General features: G+C 36.2%; 1 protein-coding gene across 2 annotated transcripts in view; it reads right to left on the minus strand.

Moving 5' to 3' along the window:
• fras1 (Fraser extracellular matrix complex subunit 1) overlaps positions 1–15,658 on the minus strand; it is a 297,850-nt gene that overhangs the window by 124,111 nt on the left and 158,081 nt on the right. For both annotated transcript variants that reach the window (XM_032578347.1, XM_032578346.1), the window contains exons 18-19: positions 7,707–7,847; positions 4,705–4,851 (exon numbers count right to left, since the gene is read on the minus strand). In XM_032578347.1, the coding sequence (XP_032434238.1) occupies positions 4,705–4,851; positions 7,707–7,847 (288 nt within the window). The remainder of the gene's footprint in view (positions 1–4,704; positions 4,852–7,706; positions 7,848–15,658) is intronic.

Here is a 15,658-nt window from a genome sequence, read left to right on the forward strand (position 1 = left end):
AAACTTTAACAGAAACTGCAGGTGTGTGTCTGTCTCTGGTGAATATTTGGTTAAAACATGTTTGTTTTTCATTCGGTGGGTAGAAAATCCAGAAATTTTACTCAAGTAAGAGTAGAAATACTTCATAATAAAATTACTCAAGTAAAAGTAAAAAGTACAACATAGTAAAAATACTGCTAAAAATATATATATATATTTTTCAAAAACTTACTCAAGTGAATGTCATTGAGTAAATGTAACTAGTTACTACCCAACTCTGAAAAAGATTTGATCCCTAAAAGTTCTGGTTGGAATAGTTTCTGAAACATCTGAAGTGTTTCTCAATTATTATTTAACAAAAGAAACAAATTCAGGAAAAGAGAAGAAATAGAATGAAAGAAACCAAGATTGAATCAAATTATCCTGTAAAACACTACAAAAGGGTTTAAAAACATTTTTTAAAATACAGTGGTAGTTTGTTTACCCTGATAGAAATTAACATCACCAATGCCCCAAAACGTAAAACCTTCATTTTTAAAAAAAGAGGAGTTCTTGTATGGGAACCAATGATGGAAGATTTATTAAGAAACCTCAATTATTCTTTCAGGTTTTAATTTTTTATGCAGATTGGTTTTAGTAGTGACAATATCACTTAAAAGCTTTGCCAAGTTGCACGCTCCAGTGCATTTGGTCTCTGCTGTCAGCGGGCTCATTAATAAAAGAACCGCGCCTTTATTCAGAACGATTATTCTTTTACAACTGGGGGAAATAAACTGGACCAAATGTGTAAATGTGTAAATGTGAAGGAAGGGTACAGGCACCATCTCACTTATTTATAACAAATTAAAAGCAGGAGAGACACGTCCCTACAATACGTCCAACACTTTTTAAATATATTCACATTTTTATCCCTTTTCATGGGATTAAATTTTATAATTTTATAAATTTCCCTTGAAGAAAATCTACAAAAAAATGGGATTAATTCTGATTTATTTTTTTAAATTTCACAATCAGAAATGATAATTTAGCTGATGAAAGAAAATCAGCCATCTACACCAATGTTACAACGGCATCTAAAGCTCTACGGGTCCCATTTGCCTCAGGAAAGGTCAGAGGTCATGATTCAACAACTGGAAATGGAGTCAAAACCACTGTTGACACACAAGAATAAAAGACCCCTTTTATATTTCCCATCAAACATCCAGAAAAAAATCTCCTATGAACTAAAAAGGCTAAATTGGAGGTGGCCAAAATTTACTGCATCTTTGAAAAGCAGAAGTGGAGCCTCCTGCACAACCAACAAAAATGCAGCAAGTTGTTTCTGGATAGTTGGTCAACTACAAAACTCTCGTAAAACCAGCTGACCAAACTTACTGGAGCTCAGCTTGAGTTGCTAGGTGATAGGCGGAGTGCTGTTTGGGTTGCTAGGTAACAGCACAGTGCCAGTCAATTGTGACTCAACAATCTGGAGGTTTTTGAAATGGCTCCTTTTCCAGACACCAAAAAATATTAACTTATTGCCAAAAATGGGTGAGATTTGTTTTCAATGCCTGCTTTGGAAGCATAAAATGTACAAAAGGGGAATAGGTCCATTTAAGAACAGTTTCTTTGTTTGCTTTTCTTGTTTTTTTTCCTTCTATTTTTGCATTTTTCCATGTTTTCTTATTTCCCATTTTAGCTTGATTGACCAATGAACTCTAACATAAATACAAAAGCCAAGCCATACCATCTATCCTGTAATGCTTATTAAAAAATTCAAATTTACATTTTTCACAAAATTAAAAAAAATTATGGTTAAATTAAGACATTTTAAAGATTCAGCTCTGCCTTGTCAACACTGAAATATTTCTTTAAAGGTAAAGAAAGACTAAAGGGACCAATGATGGAGGTGGACAGGAAGAACCAGAGGGAGTGTGAGAGAATGATGGACGGAGAGAAGATGAGAAGAGACAGCAGACGGCGAGACATCTGCCTCTGATGGATCCCCTCATACAAGCTGATGACAGAGTGACAGCCTCAGTGATGAGGGAATAACATTATAACAAGATGTAAAGCTAAAAAAAGGTCAATTTTACATCATACTGCCCCCTTTAAAGTGCATGCTTGTGAGAATTCAACAGGAAGTATTATTGTTTTCAGATTTAGACAGAAAAAAGGTAAAGAAGTGATGACCAGAGTACATCTTTGGCCCAGCTGAGCCTTGTTTCAAAAAAAAAAAAAATTCAGATCAGTGTGCGTGTTTGCAAACAACCATAAGAGTTTAACCGGCTTATCTGGCGTCAGCAGGATTAGTGGCTTAGAGAGGGAACTTCCAGTTAGAGTCTTAGTTTTCACAAAGTCACTTCTTCTTCTGAGTCCATCACTATGGAAACTTGTGCTGGAGTCCAAAGTTGCTCCACAGCAGGAAATCAATACATGCAAAAAAAAAAAAAAAAAAAGCAGCGCTGCCCGATAAGGCAGGTCTCTCAGCTTACTCTGAGCTTCCACTGCTGGGACTTTCTCAGAGAATCACAATACATTTAATAAGGTCAGGTCTACAAAAAAATCCATGTTTGCTGACCCAAACCATCCCTGGAGGTCAGAGTTCTGCCTGGATTCAGAACCAAATGCTTCAAGAAGTCATTTAGTCCCACAGCCATGCGCTTCATAAGCACGATATTTAAAGGGCATATTTCAGCATATTTTGGTGACAGCACCAACATAAGTAAATCAAAATTTGGCCTTTCTGCTGATTTTCAAGCAGAGAAGCAATAGGAAAGCAATGTTTCTCTCTCTGCAGGCAGGTTTTTATAAAGTGGGGTCCACATAGGTCAGCTATAAACTGAAAGCAGATTGTTTAGTTCAATTAACTTCAACAAATTCACATTTAGCACATTGTTATGCTTCCATTTGGATCTGAAAACGCTTAAAAAGACAGTTTTTACCAATAAATTAATGACTTCTGGTGTCTGGAAAACGAGTTGTTTCAAAAACTTTCTGATTATCAAGTCACAATGACAGGCACTGCGCCGTTACCTAGCAACCCCAGTGAACCTCGGCTGTTACTTAGCAACCCAAGCTTTACTCCAGAATGTACAGTCAAGTTGTTGCTGTACAATGGCCGCTGGAAAAGACAGGTGAGTAGTTGTCGACTCGCCATCCAGAAACCACTTGCTGCATTCTTGTTGGTTGTGCAGGAGGCTCCACTTCTGCTTTTCAAAGATGTGTGGTTGTGTAATTGCGCATCTGTTTGCAGCCATTTTAATGTGGGAGTGTAAACATTGAGTTGGGGGGAATTGTTTAAGAATGATTTCGTTCAGAAAATGTAATGAACATGTTTTTGTAAAAACCTATCCTAACCTGTTCAAGGAAGCATAATAAAAATACTTCTGTTTTTAAATCACTGGACCGTTTAGGCTCAAAATACATAAAAGATCTGTCATCATTTGAAACTTCTAGACCTCAGTTCTTCTTCTGGTTTCTGATCATTTCGAACAGATGAATATGATCATAGCCCCAGTAGGGAACCTTTGTCTTAGTACGCAAGTTTTCTTCTTGAGTCAATCAATATTTAGCTTCATCCATCTTCCCAATAAATAGTTTCTATGTCCCTGCTAAAGGAATCCCCACAGCATTTTGACGACATGATGTTAGTTTTCCAACACATAAAGTGCCTTACAAGTTTGCCAAAAAGTTACATTTTAGTGTTATAAATCAATTAATCAATTAATGGCATGATAAATTAAAACAAGCTCAATAATTTCCATTTGCATGATATGTTGTTTTCTCTTTCTACCAAAAACTGTATGACAAAAGTCTTCAGTCTGGTGCTTTGGTCACAAATAGCTCTTTTTTTGAAGGAAAGTTCAAATTTTTTTTTTACATTTTTCATTTATTTTATTTGTCATTTCTGTTATTTTGTTCATTTATTTTGGATATTTAAGATGTTTTCTACTTCCAGGGTTAAATGTTTATTAGAATTTAAAGTTTATTGATCTTTGATTATGTCTTCTTGCATTATTATGGTATTATTACTGTTACATTACTTGAAAATGGTCTCAATACAACAACATTATTGTTTATCGCCATAACTTCTGGAACAATTTATTGTTATTGTGATACCCTAAAATAAAACCCAGCACAATAAACTGACTTTAAGTTACAGAATATAAATTAGATGCTAAAAAAGGAAACTAAAGTCGTAGAGAAGCTGCTAGTATTTTAGTTTCATCTGAAGCTCTCTGACAAAGTGAGCTGTTTTGGTTTGTTTAATTATTTTTTTAATGAAATGGTAATTTAGTTGGGATAAAAAAAGTAATAGTTTGAGTTTGCTGCCTGTGGTGCATTTTTATCCAGTGGGGGGACCTGATGCAAATTAGATTATTTTAGTAGACTTCTTTTAATCTAAATTGGAAAATGCTTCTACGTTCAATAATTAAAGACTTTGACAAGAAGATATTGCTAAGAAAAACAAGCAAAGAGTAAAAGTTCCCACCAGAAATTTCATATTTAAACATTAAAACATACTCAACAGAAAGAAAAGATAAAAATTAAAATGTAACAGACATGGTTGTTGTTGAAACCTGCAGAAGAAGTGGTATGTCTCAGCATGTCATCATGCAAAGCTGGGTGGGCAGAGGAAAACTCAACTCCTGGCAGAGCTGCAGATTAATTTCCCAGTAGAGTCCAGTGCAGCAGCACAAACAAGCCCTCCTGGCTGCATATTTCATGAAAACAGCAACTTACTGAGGCACTCTGCGGTGACGGCGCTGAGGAAGCGGCCCTCCTGGCATCCCGTGGTGCAGTAGCCGCTCTGCAGGGCGCCCCCCGGGGGACAGGAGGTGCAGTCCGCCTGAGAGGGGCCGGAGCAGGTCTGGCACGACGGATGACATGCTGAGGGAAAATAGGACACGGATGAAGGTGATGACGACGAAAACTCACAGAAATTCAGCTGTTATATAAAAAAACAGCTTCCTTTCTGGGAATCAGTTGGGGGGGGAAAAAAAATTTTTATTCATTATTTGACCTTTAAATGTGCAGGTAGTCTCACTTTTAAATGATCCAGTGGCTCATTTAAAAGAGTTTTTATAAAACCAAATTGCAAACACAAGTAATATTGTTTTGTTATAACGTAGAGAAATCATTGCTTTGTTTAAAAAAATCAATCCTATAGAGAATCACAATTTATAGTCCAGGCAATTCTGGCTCTAATGTTCAAAAACTGATTTTAGTCTTCTTAATTTTTATGCAAAGTAACAATATGGAGATAAAATGGGGCCATAAACTCTGTTCAAAAGAAAAAAAACTGAAAAATTATTTTGAAACTGAAAAAAGTTTGAAAATTAAAATTTCAAACTCAAAAGTAGTTTTAAACTTTTTTTGTTTCACATCTCTTTTTTCAGTTTCAATATATGTTTTAAAATGTCAAATCTTTATTTTCAGTTAATTTTTTTTCATTTCAACAAACTTTATGACTCCAATTTAGATCCATAGAAAAATCCTTTCACATTTTTATTTTATTTAAGAAAAAGTCAGCTAGCCTAATACTTGTCATTTAATTTACATCATTTCATGCATAATACTATTTTTGTTTAAATATGTTTGTACCTTATAAAATTATTTAGCATAAATATTTTTATTTGTTTATACTTACTTTTCCTCTCGTCAGTTATAATTTAAACAGAATCTGTGGACCGTTTGAATAGAAATCAGAAAATTTCAACAAAGAATCGGTGCCAAGTATGATATTGGGTCAAAACCAGCCTTCAAAGCACTTCTTTCCCCATAAACTTTTTTTGCAACTAATTGTTTTATGAACTGTTAAATTAGAGCAGAAAAGCTGATGATACAAAAGAAGCCAAAACTCTCAGTTAAGCTGCTAAAAAATAATGAGCTATCCTGCCATTTTATAGGGATCTGACTTGCTTTAAATATATGAAGAATAAATTATATCATAGAAATCTCAATTTATTATTTAAAAAGAAAGAAACTCTCAACTGCCAGAAAGTTTCTCTAAACTTCGGTCTCATCAGGAAATCCCTCTAACGAGCTAATTAACAGTGAAGCATACAAAGTAAGCAAACAGAACCCATTCATTCTGCCGTCCCAGAACCGAACATAATCACAGAACATTCTTCTTAACTGCCTCCATCTTTCCTCATTTGCACTTTTCAATCACTAACGCCAGGGCTGGCCTAAAAAGCATTAAGAGAAATGTTATTCTGCGGCAGAAAAGAAGTGAAATTCATCGTTTTTAAAAGGACCGGCTGCTTAATGTGCGATGGGGAAGGAGATGGGGTCATACCGCTGCAGATGAGGTCAGAGTCGGTAGAGCGGGCTGAGGTAATGGACGATAGATTAGAGCAAATGGATTTTCATTAAGGAGGTGGACAAACACAATGAAGAAAAGCTGCTGAGCTCTCTCCAGTTGTTAACATGCTATTGTCCTAATCCAAGCCTAATATCGCTAAATGGGGTTTCTGATGCCCAACAGGAGTCAGTGTGACAATGAGGCTTACGAACAGCGGGGTTGTGCATAAATCAGAGCCGTCATCGTTAATCTTTATTCATCTTTAACGCATAGAGAACGGTGTGCTGAGCGGCAAATGTCACTTTAAAAAACACAATGGTGGACATTTGGATAAAAAATTATATTTACAATAAAATGATTTCTTTCATAAACCTTCCTGCACTGCAAAAACACAAAATCTTAGCAAGTATTTTTCTCTAGTTTATTGTGCAAATATCTTAGTACACTTCAAATAAGCCAAACTAACTTACAAGTAACTTTTCAACAACATATGGGAGCTTGATTAAGTCAATAAGTCTTTAATTTTGATGAAGAAATACTAATTCCACTGGCAGATTAAAAATATTTAATCTGTCAGTGAAACTAGAACATTTTCTGTCATTATTAAGGGATTATTGACTTAAACAAGCTCCCATATCTTGCTGAAAAGTTACCTGTAAGTTAGTTTGGCTTAGTTGAAGACACTGTACTGTTTTATATCAATTATTTATTAATATTGATAGATTTTTTCACTTATAACTCTTGTCCCATGTCATAAGTGTTATAAGTTATTTAATTTGCATATGTAAATGTTTCCTTTTTCAACGTCATCAAGGACTTTCAACTTGATGGTTTTGGCCCATATTGCCAAAATTTTGGACACAACTTTTGACATCAATAAGTCATCAATCAGTCAGCATCTGGTGAAAAAAATTTTTCTCCACCAGGTCAGAGATGAAAAATCAACATTGGAAATACTAATTATTCATATAAATTGGATGTTTTTAGTGATAAAACTGCTTCCAACAAGGTTTTTACTACACTAAAATATAGAAATACAATACTGGACTCTAAAAATGTTGGAGAAACAATTTGAAAGGTTGCTGGAAACTTTCAACGTGACAAAAACTAAAACCAAATAAACAAAAAACTTGCCTTTGAACATAAGATTGTGATGCAAATAAACTATTTTTACTCCCCTTTTTCATTCAAGCTGTTTTCATAACTTTAAAAAAGAAAAAAATAGTTTCAAAGTAAACTTGTTTCTATTTTGCTGAGAAGCTTCTAACCTTGGAGATTTAAGGTCATCTGTGGAAAAAGTGGACAATCTGTCGAATTCTCTGCTCCTCAAAATGCCCAGTTAGAGCTCAGAGTTTACAGCTGAGGCTTTAATTAAAGCCTTGGGAACACAATGCTACAGTCAGCGTGGCGCACCGAGGCACAAATATGTGTTTCTCACCTTGGCATTGGCCGTCCCGGGTGAAGAAGCCCTGTGGGCATGTGTGAACGCAGCGACCCTCAAACAGGCTGGACGGCGACAAACAGGAGGAGCAGTCTGCTTCCGACGGGCCGGTGCAGCGCAAACAGGACGGATGGCAATCTGGAAAAGGATGGAAGGTTTTATATTTACAACAAGAACTATAAAAACAGAGAAGCCAAATGCAGAACTACAGCAGGGAACAAACAGAAGATGATAAATTAATGTTTATCATCTTCACAATAATCTGCAAAGGAAGGATTTTTAGGAAAAAATCTAAATCAGTTCTACTTTGGCTAGGATTAAAATATCAGGAAACTATACAAGTTATTCTGCTGCAAAGAAGATTTAAGCATTTAGATCCTCAATAACAAGAGTAAAAATAAGTTTTTGCTCCTACTGATTGAAAACAAACAGCCCAACACAGAGATGTGTGGAAAACAGAACCTCTTCCTCAAAGAAGCCTGCTTCAGTTTACCTGAGTTCACCTTCCAAAAAGCAACATGGAAACACATTTGCTTTGAAGAAATTTCTAAAAACAGCTGGCAGAGAAGAAAGACACAACTGCTTCAAGGCTGACGGTTTTCTGAAGCAAATTCAAAGCGAGGGGCGTATCCAAGGACGAAGCTGCTCCGAGTGCATCCTTTAAGTTTATTGACCAAAAAAAAAGAAAAGAAAGGAAGAGCAGTTAATTAGCGTTGTTAAGATAGAAGGCTGTATAAAAATGTACATTTCTCCTGTGAGAGGCTTTTATCCACTCATCATTGGCATTTTTATGGTTTTATTTTAACTTCTCCATTTTACAGGGGAGGTTTGATTATGCAACAAACAAAGAAAATAAAAAACAAAAAGAACTGTCAGTACACTGCAAAAACACAAGATTGAATCAAGTATTTTTGGTCTAGTTTCTAGTGTAAATATCTCAGTACAACACAAAGCTAACTTATAAGTAACTCTTTCAGTCAGATATAGGAGCTTGTTTTAAGTCAATAATTCTTAAATTCTGATGAAAAAGTGCTAGTTCCATTGGCAGATTATTTCACTCATAAAACATTTTCCTTTAATTTAAGTGAAATAAACTTTTTCATCAATATTAAAGAACTATTTAGTTAAAACATGCGCCTACATCTCGCTAAAAAAACACTTGCAAGTTTGTTCTGTCTTATTTCAAGTGTCCTAACTAGACAGAAATTACTTAGAAAGGTTTTGTGTTTTTATAGTGTACGACTCTTCAGCCCTCGTTCTTGGTGGAAATGATTCAAATATACCCTCTAACATCTGGAGTAATTTTGCTCCTGGGAAGGTTCTGCACTGTTTTTGCGATGTGAGGGTCATGATTCTCTCTGTGGTTCTTTTGGATTCCCAAGTTTTAGAAACGGCTTAGCAAACAAAACTTTCTTTCTCGTCTGCTCTTTCATTTCTGGGTCTAATGTCATCAGACAGTTTGTTTTTAAGTAATTTGGCTCCACAAGTCAGTAGCTACATTTGCACGTACCTTTAAAATTGTGCAAATTGGAAATGCAAAAATAAATCTGCTTAATGGAAACATGCAAATTTAGAAAAAAAAATTGTGTTTTTCAATAAAAGTTTTTGTTCTAGGACGACATGCTGTTGTTTTTTTTTGCATCACACCAGTTTGTGTACTACGACTGTCTTCCCACGGTTTACCAAAAGTTGAGTTTGTCATTTTAAAGTTTTATCTTTTATCTCTGATGATGATAGCTAGCACCATGGATGAATTATTAAGTCTCATTTACATCTGTCACTGCTGTGATGTTTAACGATTTATCACATGAACAAGCTCATTCGCATGTGATTTTAATTGCATTTCATATTTAATGGAAACATTAAATGATTGATCAGGCCTGAAATGTAACCAATAAATGTGTTAATCACAGTTTATTTATGATTTTAAAATGATAGAGTCTAACTTTGACAGAGAATCAGGTTTGTTTTGGTGAGATTTTTAGCCTTAATTAATAAGATCATCATTTTCAAACATATTTTTGAGCATTTAAAGGTAACAAAAGAGCAAAACTTTAGCTTTTCACAGCTCTGTATGGGTTTGCAATGCAGACAGTTGAAGATGAGAATATTTATAAACTGCAGAAGTCAGAGCACTGACCTGTAGTTTAAGTGGAGAAAATAAAATTAAATAAAAAGATTAGATCCCCCTCGGCCAGAGATAACCTTCTGCCATCCCGCTGTATTCTAGACATTCCTTGTTGGCACCTAAAGATAATAATTACAGCTGCTTAGTCCAAGCTGGGGCTAGTAACCAGAACCTCTGACCAAATCCAAAACGTTGTTTGATTTCTGAAATCCGCTGTACAGCTTCATTTTGAATAGTTCAATAACACATAAATAGATCTTTTCTGCATTATTTTCATGTGAGAAACATAAAATGTTGGAAGCTGTAAGTAAGAATTATGTGATAACAGAAGCAGTGAAAAATAAAATAATGATTACCTGTCCCTTCTGTTTCAGGCACAATAGAAAATCCAAATGTAAAGAATTTCAGATTTGCTTTGTGTCAAAATAATGTTTATATTGGCTGCTTAAGATGACATGTTATAAAAGGAATCAAAAAATGTTCTGGTAAAACAAATATAAAACATCTCTGTCCTTCATTTGCTTTATGTTGTACTATAGGTAGCTACAGTGAACAGTTGCAGATGTAACAACTTCCTCTGTTTATCTTCAGCAAGGACATCTCCTACATTTTTGAGAACAAAGCTTTTCAAGAAACTTTGTTCAAGTTCACCTGTGCTCGCTCTAAAAGACGGTGCACTCCTACAACAGAACAGACATTCAGACTGAAGAAGTGTTCTGATTTAAAGCAGAAAAACAGCATTTAGCTTCAACAGAGCCATACAAACTCAAAGTACTGAAGGACAGAATGCTCACTGGAGAAAACAAATGATTTAGAGTAGATATGTTCTTTATAGCAACCTCCCAGCCTTACTGTATGCCATTCCTGACGTCACCAAAGGTCGATTTCTGCATTTGACCCTGAGGTTTCCCATCCAGGCAGCTTCCTCTGCCTGGAGATCCTGCTTTTATAAAAATCTACAGATTTATTCTGCGTTTAATCTTAAAAGTTCACTAATTGTTTGTGTTTTTGATTTTTTCAAAGGGGAACTACATTTTGGACATTTTTATACTTCCATTAGGAATTTTACTGCTTCTAAAAACAGCCAAAGTGATTAAAAAAGTAAAAATACCCAACAGTTTTTTTGGGAATAAGTTCATGTTTGTTGTTGTCTAGAAAACGAGTCATTTCAAAAACCTCTGGAATGTAATGTCACGAATCAGCAAGCACTGCACACAACCCAAGACTCTTTTTATTTTACTGAGCTTCTAAATTACAAATGCCCCCAACACAACCTGTTTTTTCATTTCCATGTGTTTGACATCATCGGAAAGCTTAGACTCTACTTTCAGAATCTGTAAAAAAAAAACCTCGACGCCCTGAGCCGACATGTTCACATTTACAAAATGTGAAGATGTGAGCTAAGAGACCAATATTTTCATTTCAGGCTGTTTAAATAAAGACGTTGGGTATTTCAAGTTAGCTGGTCTGTTTGTTAAATGGGTTAAGTTTGAGAAACACTGACCTGACCTAACCTGTTCAACGAAGTTCACTGGTCACCTTCACAACAAAACCAACTATTTATACTTTAACTTAGGCTTTTAGCTAACTTTACTCAAAACCCTTCACCCAACACATGGGGAGCCCTGAAACTGGCCTTTCTTCCTCGCAGCTTTTCATGTCTGCTTTGGCAGCGCGAAGACAAATAGCCGAGCAACGCTATCAGCCCAGGCAGCCGGGCCAAGCCACAGACCGGATGGTTGACGCTGCTGCTGGCGGAGGCGGCAACAGACAAAAGGCCTGTCAACAAGCAGCTGGAAGCCCAGGGTTTGTGTGCACAGCTATGTTTCTTTTTATATTTGCCCTGAAGTATTTATGTTTACAATCATGCCTGGGTTCCTTCCCTCCTGTCAGCAAAAGTGCAGACTTGTGTACAAAATGCATGATGGAACCTGGCAGGAGCAGGCGGGGAAGCTACCTGAGCCAAACCAACAATTTGAGTGTTTGAGCAAAAATATTTACCCTCTGGGAGACGATCAGTGGCAAAGAAAGGACCTTATAACACCGAAATGTTACAGTGACGTCTATTTTACTCATCAAACATGTCAGAACAAGCTCTATGCCAGGGGTGTCCAAACTTTTCATCAAGTGAGCCAAAATGAACGTTATTTATAAGCTTGTCATTACAAATTTTGCTACTTTGTCCAAGAGGTTTTTTTGCTATAAATGCTAATATTGCTGTTTTTAGACAATTTTAAAGTAATATGATGGTAAGGGCATCATAATATTAATGCAAGAACACATTCTCAAAGATCATTTTACTTTAATTTCTAATGAATATTTAACTCTGGAACTGGAAGACATTTTAAATATCCAAAGGGCAGATAATTTCACTTATACAAGACATTTTTGCAACGGTATAATTGAAATAATCTGCATGTGGATCTAGAACTTTTTCATCAATATTAAGGACTCATTGACTTAAAACAAGCTTCTGTATCTTACTGAAAAGCTACTTGTAAGTTAGTTTTGTCTTATCACAAGTGTGCTAAGATATTTGCAATAGAAACTAGACCAAAAATACTTGGTAACATTTTGTTTTTCTTGTTTGTAGTCGCAGGAATTTAGTGTAGATGTTTTTGTGTGTGGCAGGAATTTGGTTGGTTGGTTGGTTAGTTAGTTGGTTGGATGTTGGTTGGTTGGATAGATTTCATTAACTCCACATTGGGGAAATTTATGTGTCACAGCAGCAAAGAACAAAATTGAAACTTGCAATAAACAACTAACAACGTTAATCAAATCCAAATAAAAAAACTATGTAACATAAGATAACCAAAAGCTGGACATGTATAAAATACTGTATAAGTAATAAGAAATAATTAATTTGTGGTTCTGCACAATGAGAGTACAGTAGTAGCTGAATAGGTGAGAGACAGCAGAGGCAGTAGAGGTAGGGAGTGGTGCAGATGTTTCAACAGTTTATTAATGCTACGCTTTATTAATTAAGCTTCATACCATCTTATAATATTTTTCATCAAACAGATAACTGGAGTTTTGCTTTGATTCTTTCGTGCATGTTTGATAGATAATTTAATCTCCCACTTCAACCATTCTGGGGCATCTTAACACCTGCTCAAGCAATGTGACACCTACTTACCCAAAGCTCCGCCTACAAACTACAAAGCTTGCAAAAATGGTTGTAAATGGCATCATGGAGGAGCACTGTTATGGTAACATGCTGGAGCGGTATTGTAGGAAAAGGTAGGAGGTTCTTAAAGAAACAGAGGCCAAAGTTCAGGGCATCAAATGAGTGAAGTTAAACCTCAAGATGTTTTTGATACAAACAGCATCTTCATGGCTTAAGCTAATTCCATTTTGGCTGTTTTCCCATGTCTAATTTCTTGTTCCTACTTATTCTAGGATTTTGTGTTTATTTTTAATCTCATGTGGATTTTTTGGACCTTCCTAACCAACAAAAAGAACCGACTAATGTTTTTAAATATAGTCATAATAACAAATGTATGGAATAATAGTGGGCTGCACAGTGGCGCAGTTGGTAGCACTGTTGCCTTGCAGCAAGAAGGTCCTGGGTTCGATTCCCGGCCGGGGTCTTTCTGCATGGAGTTTGCATGTTCTCCCTGTGCATGCGTGGGTTCTCTCCGGGTACTCCGGCTTCCTCCCACAGTCCAAAAACATGACTGTTAGGTTAATTGGTCTATCTAAATTCTCCCTAGGGGTGTGTGTGTGTGTGAATGGTTGTTTGTTCTGTATGTCTTTGTGTTGCCCTGCGACAGACTGGCGACCTGTCCAGGGTGTACCCCGCCTCCCGCCTGGAACGTAGCTGGAGATAGGCACCAGCAACCCTCCCGACCCCATTAGGGACAAGGGTGAACAGAAAATGGATGGATGGATGGATGGATGGAATAATAGTATTGCATTTTCACAAAATAATTACATTAAAAGTGTTTTTTAAATCTATTTTTCTTGTCATTACATTGAAAATTTTTGCATTTTTTATTAAATTTTCCACAAATATATACCCTCAGAAGAGAATTTATCCATCCTCTTTAGCCAAAGTTTTATATTTTTATTTATTTTAAATCCCAAAGAAATAGAAATAACAACCAGTTTTCTATTGTAGACACTTAAAAATATATATACATGCACAAGTTGTCTTTTTTTCCCCCCATTTCTGCAACATGGGTCATTGAGTATCTCATGCTGGGATTACAAAACATCCCTACAAACTAAAACTATGACCTCAGAAAACAAAAAATAAATGTTTTGTGTGAAATCAAGGATGAATTTGAGGAGGAGAAAACTTCCTGCTCTGATCGACTGCAGCTGATAGCTGGATGCCCATTTTAAGGTCAGGAATCCACTCAGACATCCGAGTGCTCACCGGCTCCGGCCGCCTCGCAGCTGTGTGTGTGTGTGTGTGTGTGTGTGGGGGTGTGCGCGTGTGTGTGAACGCTGTGAGTCTGATGCAGGCTAACACATCCTGCTCTGCTTCAGGACAGGCCTGGTTATCTAACAGAGCAACACGGAGTCGGACAAAAGGCTGCATTGTTCCCCGGCGAACACCTGAACCCGCCGACGGGAAAAGCTTTTGTTGCTGAAACAAGTCGAAGACTGGAACAACTTGTACATGTTACCACGAATAGAGCCGTACCGATGTTTCATTTATCAAATTCACCCACTGTAGTAACTCTGACAGCCACGACAAAGAAAAACTTGATGATCTTCAGACTGAAATATTAGAGGAGTTCAGCTCCCTGCTGAACATCTAAATGTATTTTCAAATAGCAAAGACAAAACAATCAGGTTCAACATCTACGTTAAGGTAAAAAAACAATCCCAGTGGTCATAAATATATCCAGAAGGACTTTGATAGATATGTCTCTTGCATGTTTGTTTTTGGGGTTTTTTTTGTTTGTATTTACTTTTAATTCCTGTAAAGCACTTTGTATTGACTTGTTGCTGAAAATGTGCTATATAAATAAAATTACCTTTACCTTTTACCTTTTGATAAAGTAAAACTAAAAAAACAGATTTTACATCATACTGCCCCTTTAGTACAAAAAGCTGGAGAGATTCCTTTTGAAGATCACAAATATATCCAGATAAAATTTTAAGAAAAATATCTTTAATTTGAATTTGTTCCATCAAGGATAAGAGAAAAAAAGCCAGTATTATGTGTGTTTTTCTGATTGGTAGATTCAGCCAAAGCTGGTTTTGCAGACACAATGGCATCGGAAAAGATAGAAAAGCTCAGGGAAACATTCACGCACTGAAATTACTTTGCAGCTTGAAAGAAAAACAATCCGTCTGCAGAACGATTAGATCCTCAGAACCCAGCAAAGAAAACAAAAACTCATGAAATCTCATTTGTTCAAACGTAAAAATGAAGTGAAGAAAACCGATTATGATCTCGTTGTCTCTACTGGAATCAGAATCGTTTTGCTGCTGAAACACGACAGTTGTTTCAGTGCAGCGTGTTTTTTGTTGCTAACCCAGCAACCCATAGAATTATATCTAAAATTAGCCAATTATACACACAATTTCACAGTCGGGAATGTCCCAGCGAGTGGCCTATTCAAAGGAGCTTCCTTTCCTTAACGGCTTCACGCCCACAAAGTCTTTACATAAACAATTTCCCACGTTTTAATTGCAACATCAAAAGCAAAACGGCTTCAGCATGTTTAAAGATTGAACTAAGTTATCGACACAGAGAGTCGATCAACAAAGAGCTGGGAGTGACGGGGCTCCGACGCACTTTTCAGAAATACTTAGGCTCCACAGTTCAAGATAAAAAATATTTTTACAGCAGGTAGCAACCGGG

This window comes from Xiphophorus hellerii, chromosome 12 (assembly GCF_003331165.1).
Source record: "Xiphophorus hellerii strain 12219 chromosome 12, Xiphophorus_hellerii-4.1, whole genome shotgun sequence".
Taxonomy (NCBI): domain Eukaryota; kingdom Metazoa; phylum Chordata; class Actinopteri; order Cyprinodontiformes; family Poeciliidae; genus Xiphophorus; species Xiphophorus hellerii.